This window comes from Salmo salar, chromosome 18 (assembly GCF_965601325.2).
Source record: "Salmo salar chromosome 18, fSalSal1, whole genome shotgun sequence".
Classification (NCBI taxonomy): Eukaryota; Metazoa; Chordata; class Actinopteri; order Salmoniformes; family Salmonidae; genus Salmo; species Salmo salar.
The window spans coordinates 24226312-24241251 of record NC_138308.1 but is presented as its reverse complement, the minus strand read 5'-3'; the positions used below and the strand labels follow the sequence as shown (position 1 = coordinate 24241251).

General features: G+C 40.9%; 1 protein-coding gene across 7 annotated transcripts in view; it reads right to left on the bottom strand.

Moving 5' to 3' along the window:
- LOC106577067 (protein bicaudal C homolog 1) overlaps positions 1 to 14940 on the bottom strand; it is an 82326-nt gene that overhangs the window by 51595 nt on the left and 15791 nt on the right. For all 7 annotated transcript variants that reach the window (XM_082964812.1, XM_014154784.3, XM_082964810.1 and 4 more), the window contains exon 2: positions 4628 to 4674. In XM_082964812.1, coding sequence (XP_082820938.1) covers positions 4628 to 4674 — 47 coding nt within the window. The remainder of the gene's footprint in view (positions 1 to 4627; positions 4675 to 14940) is intronic.

Genomic DNA, 14940 nt, shown 5'->3' with positions numbered 1-14940 from the left:
AGTAGTTTCTTTTACACTAGTAGTTTGCTTGAGTAAAATTTCATTAAAGTAACAAATCAAATCAAATTTTATTGGTCACATACACATTTTTAGCAGATGTTATTGTGGGTGTAGCGAAATGCTTGTGTTCCTAGCTCCAACAGTAACAGTACTTCTAGTGGAGTAGGATATTTCAGTAGTCTTTCCACTTGTTACAACATAAAAAGGTATCAACAGAGGAACGAACCAATTTAGATGGCTATTGGATTGCTGCAATGGACACCTCACAAAGTCATCACTGATTGCTTCACTGCAATGTGATGACTCATTTTACCTTTTCTCCAATTTCTTCCTCTCTCTATCCCTCTAGTTTCTACAAAAAGTATCTAAATAGTTTCCTTTCACACTAGCTTAGCAGCACAAAACTACAGGGCTGTGTTGTACTCCTAAACTAACTAAGTAGAATCCTCTTGGCCTCAGATCACAGTGAATCAGTGCTCGTATATCAAGCTGGCGTTGTTTACAGAACCACAGGCGAGGGATAAAGAGGGAGGGACTGGCTCAGCACTGAAAGACGTTTGACAAAAGCCTCCACTAAAGTTCTGTGGTCCATAGTCTACCATTCCAACTCTTCACGGTCCGAAATTGGATGGCCTAATAGCCTGTTGAACTGTTCAATGGTACATGGTCTTTGAGTTAAAATGTCACCCGTCTTTCAGATAGGGAAATCAGTGGTCAGTAAAGATCCCATAGCACTTATCGTAAGAGTAGGGGTGTTAACCCCGGTGTCCTGGCTACATTTCTAATCTGACCCTCATACAATCATGGCCCCCTAATCATCCTCAGTTTCCAATTGGCTCATTTATCCCCCTCCTCTATCATGTAACTATTCCCCTGGTCATTGCTGTAAATGAGAATGTGTTCTCAGTAACTTACCTGGTAAAATAAGGGTAAAATATATATTTTTTAATGCAGTTCCACATTTTATTATAGCTCCTCTTGGTTACCCAAAAGTAAAATTCTCAGTCTGTCAATTCCTGTTTTACACACATAATTATATAATAGCCTACACATTAAGCATGTTGTCCATCAGTCAAATACACCAAAGATCCATATAACAATACATTACAAATGATTTAATACAGTGATCTGAGTGGGAAACAATGCTTGGACCCAGCATGAGAGGTAGAGAAAGGGGGGGGGGGGGTCTGAAAGCTGGCCTTGACAGAACGGAAGACGAACAGACAGTGAGTAAGAGAGTGATCTACCACAGGCAAACCCTTCAAGTGTTTAGTTTTTTTCTTTGCAAACTGCTTCACTCAAAAAGACGATGTGGATGTGGATGTGTGTGTGTGTGTGTGTGTGTGTGTGTGTGTGTGTGTGTGTGTGTGTGTGTGTGTGTGTGTGTGTGTGTGTGTGTGTGTGAGTGTAGTGGAGGGGAGAGAGAATCATTGTGTGTGACATATGAGGAACTTCATAAATTTGTGTGTGGTACATGGGTGTGTTCGAGGAAGGAAAGGGTCAAGTTACACTTTACATTTTCATCGACTTCAAGGTAGTCCACACAAACCTCATACATTTTCTTTACAATAAAGTGTTTCAGATCTCTACAATGTTTATTTTACTGACATTAATTGGGTCTATGTGGTTGTCATGCTATCGGAGGAAAATTACAGACCCATTTGAACGGAAATTCTTCAATAAAAACGTCACTGTCTGTGTTACTAGTCTTTTAACTTCTGACAAGCATCCATTGGAATGGAAAGTTGGCGTAGGGAGGATTGCATGTGAACTGTGAAGACAGGGCAGTGGCTTTGGAAAAGCATGATTGGCAAGCCAAAGCAACAACTACATTTATGTCAGATAAGTTTAATTGACTGAGCTTCATATTTACAGAGACAAAACATGTCTAGAATTTATGGTAAAAACAATTATGGGATGACACATGGTTTGCATTCTTGGTTTTGAAATGGCTGTAGGGACAGTTAAATTGCCTCCTGCTTTGACATTTAAATAAACTTGCCTCAAAACCAGAGATGGAAAATAGACAAAGAATGCTAAAATAAACGAATGTCCGTCACTTAGTTAATTAAAGTCCATTAACATACTATGTGGAGGGAGTTCAAACACTTCAGGAAACAGCACTTTAGACAGGAGCAGTGTATTCACTTTTCCATTTTCTTTCAGGCAATTACTTAAGTTCCTATGCAATAGCATAGGAGCAGACTAGTACAAACTATACTGAGTCTTAGAAAAACAGGAAAATATTTAATGCTAACAAAGTATGACAACAAAACAGATGAATGTGTATTGTGTATGAATGCGTATTGCATCTGTCTCTGTCTGTACTAGAGGTCGACCGATTAAACGGAATGGTAGATTAATTATGTCCGATTTCAAGTTTTCATAACAATCGGTAATCGGTATTTTTGGCCACCGATTTGCCGAATAAAAAAAAAAAAAGTTTTTTCTTATTTTAATTTTACATTTAATATTTTTTAACTAGGCAAGTCAGTTAAGAACACATTCTTATTTTCAATGACAGCCTAGGAACGGTGGGTTAACTGCCTTGTTCAGGGGCAGAACGACAGATTTTTACCTTGTCAGCTTGGGGATTCAATCTTGCAACCTTACGGTTAACTAGTCCAATGCTCTAACCACCTGCTTTACCTTGCACTCCACGAGGAGCCTGCCTGTTACGCGAATGCAGTAAGAAGCCAAGGTAAGTTGCTAGCTACCATTAAACTTATCTTATAAAAAACAATCAATCATAATCACTAGTTAACTACACATGGTTGATGATATTACTAGTTTATCTAGCCTGTCCTGCATTGCATATAATCGATGCGGTGCGCATTCGCGAAAAAGGACTGTCGTTGCTCCAACGTGTATCTAACCATAAACATCAATGTCTTTCTTAAAATCAATACACAAGTATATATTTTTAAACCTGCATATTTAGTTAATATTGCCTGCTAACATGAATTTCTTTTAACTAGGGAAAATGTGTCACCTCTTGCAACAGAGTCAGGGTATATGCAGTGTGAGGACTATTTCTTCCTAACAAAGACAGCCAACTTCGCCAAATGGGGGATGATTTAACAAAAGCGCATTTGCGAAAAAAGCACAATTGTTGCACGACTGTACCTAACCATAAACATCAATGCCTTTCTTAAAATCAATACACAGAAGTATATATTTTTAAACCTACATATTTAGCCAAAAGAAATCCAGGTTAGCAGGCAATATTAACCAGGTGAAATTGTGTCAGTTCTCTTACATTCATTGCACGCAGAGTCAGGGTATATGCAACAGTTTGGGCCGCCTGGCTCGTTGCGAACTAATTTGCCAGAATTTTACGTAATGACATAACATTGAAGGTTGTGCAATGTAACAGGAATATTTAGACTTAGGGATGCCACCCGTTAGATAAAATACGGAACGGTTCCGTATTTCACTGAAAAAATAAACGTTTTGTTTTCGAGATGATAGTTTCCGGATTCGACCATATTAATGACCTAAGGCTCATATTTCTGTGTGTTTATTATATTATAATTAAGTCTATGATTTGATATTTGATAGAGCAGTCTGACTGAGCGGTGGTAGGCACCAGCAAGCTCGTAAGCATTCATTCAAACAGCACTTTCGTGCGTTTTGCCAGCAGCCCTTCGCAATTCTTCAAGCATTGCGCTGTTTATGACTTCAAGCCTATCAACTCCCAAGATTAGGCTGGTGTAACTGATGTGAAAGCGTTTCAAACGTCACTCGCTCTGAGACTTGGAGTAGTTGTTCCTCTTGCTCTGCATGGGTAACGCTGCTTCGAGGGTGGCTGTTGTCGATGTGTTCCTGGTTTGAGCCCAGGTTGGAGCGAGGAGAGGGACGAAAGCTATACTGTTACACTGGCAATACTAAAGTGCCTATAAGAACATCCAATAGTCAAAGGTATATGAAATACAAATCGTATAGAGAGAAATAGTCCTATAATTCCTATAATAACTACAACCTAAAACTTATTTCCTGGGTAAATTGAAGACTCATGTTAAAACCACCAGCTTTCATATGTTCTCATGTTCTGAGTAAGGAACTTAAACTTTAGCTTTTTTACATGGCACATATTGCACTTTTACTTTCTTCTCCAACACTTTGTTTTTGCATTATTTAAACCAAATTGAACATGTTTCATTATTTATTTGAGGCAAAATTGATTTTATTGATGTATTATATTAAGTTAAAATAAGTGTTCATTCAGTATTGTTGTAATTGTCATTATTACGAATGTAAAAAAAAATAAAAATAGGCAGATTATTGGCTTTTTTGGACCTCAAATAATCGGTATTGATATCGGCGTCGAACAATCATAATCGGTCGACCTCTAGTCTGTACATGCCCTAATTGTGGAGAGTAGTCCATCTTTGGTCTATCGAATGTGCAGCCTCAGCCTGTCAAGCACAAGCCTGACTAGTGTAAGGTCCACGATAATATCAGGTACAATTGTTCCAACAAAAAATAATACTAACTTATCTGAAAGTCTTCGTTCTGTTATCAGGACCCTATTAGGGGAACACCTGACACTTTCTCTAATTTCACCACCTGAAAGTTCTCCTCTGGAGTTCCAAACACAATCCAATAATACAGACTGGAGACTTACCTTCTGAAAGAAATCCTCGCCACCATTGACTCTTCCCTCAGTTGCCGCTGTAGAGGAGAGGAAAAAGGAACAATTCATGAAACCACCAACTGTTAAATATACAGTACTGTATAACATTCACAGAGCCAAATCACGCTCAGGTTAACTAATGTCCTGGGAATGTGTGGATAACAGGACTAAATCCCCAAAAGTATCTCTCATTTTTGGATTTAGAAAGACAGACAGAGGCAAGGGCAGAGGCAGACAGAGATACAGAGGCAGAGATAAAGGCAGAGATAGACAGAGGCAGACAGAGAAACAGAGGCAGAGATACAGGCAGAGGCAGAGATAGAGATAGACAGAGGCAGACAGAGAAACAGAGGCAGAGATACAGGCAGAGACAGAGATAGACAGGCAGAGGCAGACAGTCATTCTTGATAAACCTTATAATTAGATACAGCTTCCTTCTAACAAATTGCTGAACTTTGTTTATAAGGTCTCAGTGCTATACTACCATGATGGGAGATCCATCTTTTTGGGATATTCACACTTTTGACAGACAATGTCTCCTCCTGCATTAATATGGTATCATAAGGCTGGCATTAGAAATGTTAGCTACAAGAGAAATTACTGACATATCTGGCAGAGCACACCTCTGCTTCTGGTACTGTAAAATATAGCACGGAACAGTTTCCTAACCACAGTGAATACAATACTTTGTTTATGATACAGAAACATCTGCACACCCATTTGCCTGGCCTGTGGCTTTTCTGTTCATGTAAAATACATAGTTATTCTCCGCAGTGCATTCACATGTTCATCCGTCATTTAAGGCAGTTGATGCAAAGCTGGTAATGATGCGTTTCTCTGTTTTCTTGATAGATTTACCACATTTTCAGAGAAACTGGGTCAGGAGCACCACAGCACTGGTGTACAGTGATACATATTGGCCTTGGTGTAATGACAAGAATGATGTTATGGTTAGGGGCAATTCCACAGTAACAGAGTGACACCGAGACTCCGATTTTTCACTTCAAAATCTTTGTCAAGCAAACCAATGATTGCAAAGTTAAACAAACCATACAATTCTATGCACAAGGACTACTTTTAACAATTTCCACTGAACATTTTACAAAACACATTTACTGGAAGAACAGTGCATATGCAAAATCTGGTAACAGAATTTTGGTAAAATATCCCTCTTTTTTATGTGACCAAAACAAAAAAATACACTACATGACCAAAAGTATGTGGACACCTGCTCGTCGAACATCTCATTCCAAAATCATAGGCATTAATATGGAGTTGGTCCCTTCTTTGCTGCTATAACAGCCTCCACTATTCTGGGAAGGATTTCCACTAGATGTTGGAACATTGCTGCAGGGACTTGCTTCCATTCAGCCACAAGAGCATTAGTGAGGTCAGGCACTGATGTTGGGTGATTAGGCCTGGCTCGCAGTCAGCGTTCCAATTCATCCCAAAGGTGTTTGATGGGGTTGATGTCAGGGCTGTGTGCAGGTCAGTCAAGTTCTTCCACACCAATCTCGAAAAACCATTTCTGTATGGACCTCGCTTTGTGCATGGGGTCATGCTGAAACAGGAAAGGGCCTTCCTCAAACTGTTGCCACAAAGTTGGAAGCACAGGATTGTCTAGAATGTCATTGTATGCTGTAGCGTTAAGGTTTCCCTTCACTGGAAATAAGGGGCCAAGGCCAAACCATGAAAAACAGTCACAGACCAATTTTCCTCCTCCACCAAACTTTACAGTTGGCACTATGCATTCGGGCAGTTAGTGTTCTCCTGCCATCTGCCAAACCCAGATTAGTCCGTCGCACTGCCAGATGGTGAAGTGTGATTAATCACTCCAGAGAACGTGTTTCCACTGCTCCAGAGTCAAATGGGGTTGAGCTTTACACCACTCCAGCCGATGCTTGGCATTGCACAAGGTGATCTTAGGCTTGTGTGCGGCTGCTTAGCATTGGTGTAAAATACTTCAAAGTACTACTTAAGTAGTTTTTGGGGTATCTGTACTTCACACACACACACACACGCATACATACATACATACATACATACATACATACATACATACATATATATATATATATATATATATATATATATATATATATATATATATATATATATATATATATATATATATATATATATAAAACTATAGTTTGTTAACAAGAAATTTGTGGAGTGGTTGAAAAACAAGTTTTAATCTCCAACCTAAGTGTATGTAAACATCCGACTTCAACTGTGTGTATAGATATAGACTAGGTTTATATATATATATATAATATATATATATATATATATATATATATATATATATATATATATATATATATATATATATATATATATAAACCTAGTCTATATCTATACACACATTTGAAGTCGGATGTTTACATACACTTAGGTTGGAGATTAAAACTTGTTTTTCAACCACTCCACAAATTTCTTGTTAACAAACTATAGTTTTGGCAAGTCGGTTAGGACATCTACTTTGTGCATGATACAAGTCATTTTTCCAGCAATTGTTTACAGACAGACTATTTCACTTCTAATTCACTGTATCACAATTCCAGTGGGTCAGAAGTTTACATACAGAAAGTTGACTGTGCCTCTAAACAGCTTGGAAAATTCTGGAAAATGTCATGGCTTTAGAAGCTTCTGATAGGCTAATTGACATCATTTGACTCAATTGGAGGTGTACCTGTGGATGTATTTCAAGGCCTACCTTCAAACTCAGTGCCTCTTTGCTTGACATCATGGGAAAATCTAAAGGAATCAGCTAAGACCTCAGAAAAAAATTGGTTCATCCTTGGGAGCAATTTCCAAATGCCTGAAGGTACCACGTTCATCTGTATGAGCAATAGCAAGCAAGTATATACCCCACCCCAATCGCCCAATTTCTGTTACCAGATTTTGAATATGCACTGCACTATCTGATGAAACAAAAATATAACTTTTTTGGCCATAATGACCATCGTTATGTTTGGAGGAAAAAGGGGAAGGCTTGCAAGCTGAGATCACCATCCCAACCGTGAAGCACGGGGGTGGCAGCATCATATTGTGAGAGTGCTTTGCTGCAGGAGGGACTAGTGCACTTCACAGAATAGATGGCATCACGAGAAAGGAAAATTATGCGGATATATTGATGCAACATCTCAAGACATCAGTCAGGAAGTTAAAGCTTGGTCGCAAATGGGTCTTCCAAATGGACAATGATCCCAAGCATACTTCCAAAGTTGTGGCAAAATGGCTTAAGGACAACAAAGTCAAGGTATTGGAGTGGCCATCACAAAGCCCTGACCTCAATCCTGTAGAACATTTGTGGGCAGAACTGAAAAAGCATGTGTGAGCAAGGAGGCCAACAAACCTGACTCAGTTACACCAGCTCTGTCAGGAGGAATGGGTCAAAATTCACCCAACTTATTGTGGGAAGCATGTGGAAGGCTACCCGAAACATTTGACCCAAGTAAAACAATTTGGCAATGCTAACAAATACTAATTGAGTGGATGTAAACTTCTGACCCACTGGGAATGTGATGAAAGAAATAAAAGCTGAAATAAATCAATCATTCTCTACTATTATTCTGCCATTTCACATTCTTAAAATAAAGTGGTGATCCTAACTGAGCTAAGACAGGGAATTTTTACTAGGATTAAATGTCAGGAATTGTGAAAACTGGGTAGACATGTATTTGTAATTTTACCCCCCTTTTCTCCCCAATTTTGTGATATCCAATTGGTAGTTATGATCTTGTCTCATCGCTGCAACTCCCCAACAGGCTCAGGAAAGGCGAAGGTCAAGTCATGCGCCCTCCGAAACATAACCAGCCAAGCTGCGCTGCTTTTTAACACCTGCTCGCTTAACCCGGAAGCAAGTCGCACCAATGTGTCAGAGGAAACACCGTTCAACTGACGACTATAGTCAGCTTGCAGGCACCTGGCCTGCCACAAGGAGTCGCTAGAGCCTGATGAGCCTCTGATCTGGTGGACTCACTAAACACACATGCTTTGTTGGTAAATTATGTTGTCTGAATGTTGGAGTGTGCCCCTGGCTGTCCGTAAAAAAACGAAACAAGAAAATGGTGTGGTCTGGTTTGCTTAATATAAGGAATATTTTTTTATTGATACTTAAGTATATTTTAGCTAATACATTTCAAACCAAATACTTTTACTCAAGAAGTATTTTACTGGGTGACTTTCACTTGAGTCATTTTCTAGGTATCTTTACTTTCACTCAAGCGTGACAATTGGGTACTTTTTCCACCACTGCTGCTATGCTATGGAAACCCATTTCATGAAGCTACTGACAAACAGTTTTTGTGCTGACGTTGCTTCCAGAGGCAGTTTGGAACTCGGTAGCGAGTGTTGCAACCGAGGACATATGATTTTTACGCACTACGCGCTTCAGCCCTCGGTAGTCCCGTTCTGTGAGCTTGTGTGGCCTACCACTTTGCGGCTGAGCCGTTGTTGCTCCTTGACGTTCACTTCACAATAACAGCACTTACAGCTGACCGGGGCAGCTCTAGCAGGGCAGAAATTTGACAAACTGACTTGTTGGAAAGGTGGCATCCTATGATGGTGCCACGTTGAAAGTCACTGAGGTCTTCAGTACGGCCATTCTACTGCCAAAGTTTCCCTATGGAGATTGCATGGCTGTGTGCTCGATTTTATACAACTGTCAGCAACAGGTGTGGCTGAAATAGCCGAATCCACTATACTACACAGAAATGCATAATTATGGATATGAATATCCATCATGGTGATGTATCCTGAATAGGTACACAAAGGTAGAAATATGTAATATCCTCCTTCGCATATTTGGGTATTATTAAACACACTGGCTATTATTTTAATGAGTTCCACCACTAAATAAGACCAAATTTGGTTAGTCCCGACCAAATCTGAACCAATCATAGTCTACGTCCATGTTTCACAAGTTGACATTAAAATACATCACAGTAGAGTACAGTACAGTAACGTTCAGTACAGTATAGTCAAGTTCAGTAAAGTTCAGTACAGTATAGTCAAGTACAGTAAAGTTCAGTACAAATGCAAAGTTTGGTAAGAGAATAACAGAACAAACAGCACAAACCATCATTCTGTTGCCATGTGTTTTTGTAACATTTCAGTGGAAACTGTCATTTGCACATAGAGTTGTATGGTTTGTTTAACTTTGCAATCATTGGTTTTTGTTTGACATACATTTTGAAGTGAAAAAATCTGAGTCTCAGTGTCACTCTGTTACCGTGGAATTGCCCTTAACTTAATCCAATGTTCTGTTTAGTATTACCTCTGGAGAGCAATGCATTTTCTATAGATAAATTACTGAAAAGGTCAACATTCAGAATGATTAACTGGCTAGAATTGGTCCATGGAAACACGCAGTATGTGTTCTTTGGAAAAAGACGGCAGGACAATGTCATTTGGTATGTCACCATGATTTGTTATTGAAATGAAAGTACTTTTGCTTTCTTGATATCAACACAAATGTAATTAATGTTGTGGAGGGGTAGACAACATGACAGAATATCAATATATAACGATCCTGAGATTGATCCAGGTTGGTTCCCCACAACCTAGCCACAGTTTCATTAGACTTAAACCTTAATATGCAAACATGTGCAAAGATACCTCCTTCATTCTCCAGTCAGGATCACCATGAGTTGCATAATGTGTGGTAAAATGCAATACTAGTGTCTTGACATGATTTGAAGGGAAAAATGGATTTTGCTTTCTTTTCTCAACATAACATGTCCTGGGTAAGCACAAATGTAAGCATTAGATAAGCGAACAAATGACCCCAACTGGTGGTGTTTTTAATGTCCAGACAAACTGGCCCTTGGCAATGGAGTAATGTCTACAGAAAGTAAGTTTCACACATCCTTGTACTTACTCCCCCGCACACGTCTGTAAATATTTCACAAGAGAGCCTGCTTCACTCTGAAGAATGTGGCCCATAAATTTCACACTCACAATACTATTTCTACACTCACAGTCCCCGACTAGCCTGAAATTGGAAAACAAATTAGATTACTTACAGGGAACATAATTGAAAAAGAGAATACCAAAGGTTAATGATGTTTGATGTTTTCACAGAAGTAGGAGCAGGTTGGGGCCAGGGGTCAGGAATCAGGACGCCCTGTGGGAGTTACTGGTCATTGTGGATGAGGAATGTGGTGAATCACACTGTTGAGAGGAGTATTTCTATTGGAAGCCCAAGGGATGAGGTGGATGAAACAACCTATTTGGGCCAGACTAGGAGATTGGATGATACAAGGTTAGCATGTGTGATTTTGGGAAAGATTAAGCCTCTGGTAGTGGGTGGGTAACATACAGTACAGAATGATAGCTTTCAGTTGGTTTAATTCTATACTGTCAAAACGATATACATTCTGCTTTACCAAAATACTAACATTGTCTTAGCTCTGTAGGTTGTTATGGGACAATGAAGACTTTAACCTACAGCTCTTCATAACATACAGAAACGAGAAAGAAATAAAGCACACAAAAACTCTGTCCTGTCATGTTCTCAATGAGGCGATTTGTTAATCAAATCTCAATGTCCACGACATTTTAGTTTTTATTCAAGTGGTACAATCAGAATTTACAACAGGGGTCAAAACCCAGGCCCTGGAAGAAGGAAAGTCACTATCTCAATGACAGTAACTATATTATCATCAAGTTTGCAGACGACACAACAGTAGCAGGCCTGATTACCAACAATGACGAGACAGTCTACAGGGAGGAGGTGAGGGCCCTGGCGGGGCAGTGCCAGGAATATAACGTGTTCCTCAACGTCAACAAAACGAAGGAGCTGATCGGGGACTTCAGGAAACAGCAGAGGGAGCACTCCCTATCCACATCAACGGGACCGCAGTGGAGAAGGTGGAAAGCTTCAAGTTCCTTGGCGTACACATCACTGACAATCTGAAATGGTCCACCCACACAGACAGTGTGGTGAAGAAAGCACAACAGCGCCTCTTTAACCTGGCTTGGCCCCTGAGACCCTCACAAACTTTTACAGATGCACAATTGAGAGCATCCTGTCGGGCTGTATCACTGCCTGGTACAACAACTGCACCGCCCGCAACCACAGGGCTCTCCAGAGGGTGGTGCGGTCTGCCCAACGCATCACCGGGGGTACACTGCCTGCCCTCCAGGACACCTACAGCACCCGATGTCACAGGAAGGCCAAAAAGATTATCAACCACCCGAGCCACGGCCTGTTCACCCCGCTATCATCCAAAAGGCGAGGTCAGTACAGGTGCATCAAAGCTGGGACTGAGAGACTGAAAAATAGCTTCAATCTCAAGGCCATTAGACTGTTAAATAGCCATCACCACCCGGTTACTCAACCCTGTACCTTAGAGGCTGCTGTTCTATATACGTAGACTTGGAATCACTGGCCACTTTAATAATGTTTACACACTGCTTTACTCATCTCATATGTATACATTATTCTATTCTACTGTATTTTAGTCAATGCCACTCTGACATTGCTCATCCTAATATTTATACATTTCTTAATTCCATTGTGGTGTACAGATGTAGGATCTTAATCTTAACTTGACCACCCTGTTGCAGAATAACTTTTCTGCAATGCAGGAAATGTAAAACATGTAGCATATTTGCGGTTTAAAAAGGCTTCAGAAGTTTATAATTTCCACTTTAAAATTTCAGACTTGATTTTCCCTTATGAAAAATGTCCATTAATTATAATCCACATTTCCTGTTGCTGCAGGATTATTTTCCTGCTTTAGCAAACATCTGTAGAAGAGGACATGAGGGCAATGCAAGGAGTGAAAAACATCCTGACAGCAGATGCATGGCATGAAGACGGGCCGTGGGAGAACCAGGGGAGGGACGGGTGGCCGCCCCACGAACCTCTGGGGTTTGTTATGGGGGTGGAGAACATCAGTACTTCAACTGAGTCTTACAACATGTCACAGTTGCCTAAATCAGTTGCTTTAGATTGGCGTTAGCCGTCTTGACGACCTTGGATATGCTGATCTGTTATGGCATACTTGTGACAGCATAAAGTAATATGTTATCGTTATATGCCAGCGCGTTACATAATAACAGAACATTTCATGAGTTTCATATTGACATTGGCACCACTATGTACTGCAACAGGCAAGCGAGGAGGAGGAATCTATGGCTTTCAACATTGAGACCTCGGAGTACAAACGGGATGTTGCAACCAATATGTCTGGGGTGTTTGTGAAATATAGAACAAAATATGAAGTCAATTTATGAGTAATAATCTATGTTGCCATTTCCCAAAAAACATCAAATAGGATCTAATGAATCAAACCCCCACACCCATTAGTTCAAAACTTAGATACTATATACACTTCACCTAATCTTAACCAAGGCATCCATCCTGTCACTATAAAACAGATCCTGGAAGCAGTATGGAGGATGCAGCCTGGACAGATGCATTTAGCCTGGTACGAGACAAGATGGCGCCGATAGAGCTTCGCATCTAGTACTTAGGAAACTGTGCAGTATTTTGTTTTTTTATGTATTATTTCTTACATTGTTAGCCCAGAAAACCTTAAGTGTTATTACATACAGCCGGGAAGAACTATCGGATATCAGAGAGACGTCACCTTGACAGCACAACCAGCACTACGACCAAGAATACTTTCCCAAAGCGCATCCTTTGTCTGCACCTCCCAGGGTATTTGAACTGATTCCAGAGGCCGACCCAAAACAACGCCGCCGGAGGAGAGGGTGCCGGAGCGGTCTTCTCGTGAGGCTTCGGATGCGCGCACACCACCCATCGCTTCCAAGTATATTACTCGCTAATGTCCAGTCCCTAGTTAACAAAGTTGACGAAATCAGGGCAAGGGTTGCTTTCCAAAGAGATATCTGGGATTATAACATACTCCGTTTCACGGAAACATGGGTAGCTTGGGGCATGCTGTCGGGAGTCAGTACAGTCAATGGGATTTTTAGTGCATCGCGCCGACAGGAATAAACATCTCTCCGGTAAGAAGAAGGGCGGGGGTGTATGTTTCATGATTAACGACTCGGTGTAATTGTAACAACATACGGGAACTCAGATCCTTTTGTTCACCTGACCTAGAATTCCCCACAATCAAATGCCGACCGTATTATCTCCCAAGAGAACTCTCCTCGGTTATTGTCACAGCCGCGTATATCCCCCCGCAAGCGGATACCAAGACGGCCATCAAGGAACTTCACTGGACTTCATGCAAACTGGAAACCATATATCCTGAGGCTGCATTTACTGCAGCTGGGGATTTTAACAAAGCTAATTTAAGAACAAGGCTACCTAAATTCTATCAGTATATTGATTGCAGTACACGAGCGAGTAACAAGCTCGACCATTGATACTCTAACTTCCGCGATGCATACAAGGTCCTCCCCCACTCTCATTTTGGCAAATCTGACCATGACTCCAAGCGGCAGTGTTTAGGGTCTATCCAACGCTGGTCTGACCAATCGGATTCCACGCTTCAAGATTGCTTCGATCACGTGAACTGGGATATGTTCCGGGTAGCCTCAGAGAACAACATTGACGTATAAGCTGACTCAGTGAGCGAGTTTATAAAGGAAGTGTATAAGATATGTTGTACCCACTGTGACTATTAAAACCTTCCTTGACCAGAAACCGTGGATTGATAGCAGCATACGTGATGGCAGCAAAGCACGTACCACCCCATCACGGCAAGGCAACTGGGAATATGGCCGAATACAAACAGTGTAGTTATTCCCTCCGTAAGGCAATCAAACAAGCAAAGTATCAGTATAGAGACAAAGTGGAGTCGCAATTCAACAGCTCAAACACAAGATGTACAGTATGTGACAGGGTCTACAGACAATCACAGATTACAAAAAGAAAACCAGCCCCGTCGCAGACATCAACGTTTTGCTTCCAGACAAACTAAACAACTTCTTCACGCATTTTGAGGACAATACAGTGCCACCGACACGGCCCGCTACCAAAGACTGTGGGCTTTCCTTCTCCGTGGCCGAAGTGAGTAAAACATTTAAACGTGTTATCCCTCGCAAGGCTGCCGGCCCAGATGGCATTCCTAGCCACATCCTCAGAACATGCGCAGACCAGCTGGCTGGTGTATTACGGACACATTCAATCAATCCCTATCCCAGTCTGCTGTCCCCACATGCTTCAAGATGGCCACCATTGTTCCTGTTCCCAAGAAAACTAAGGTAACTGAACTAAATGACTATCGCCCCGTACCACTCACTTCCGTCATCATGAAGTGCTTTGAGAGACTAGTCAAGGATCATATCACCTCCACCCTACCTGTCACCCTAGA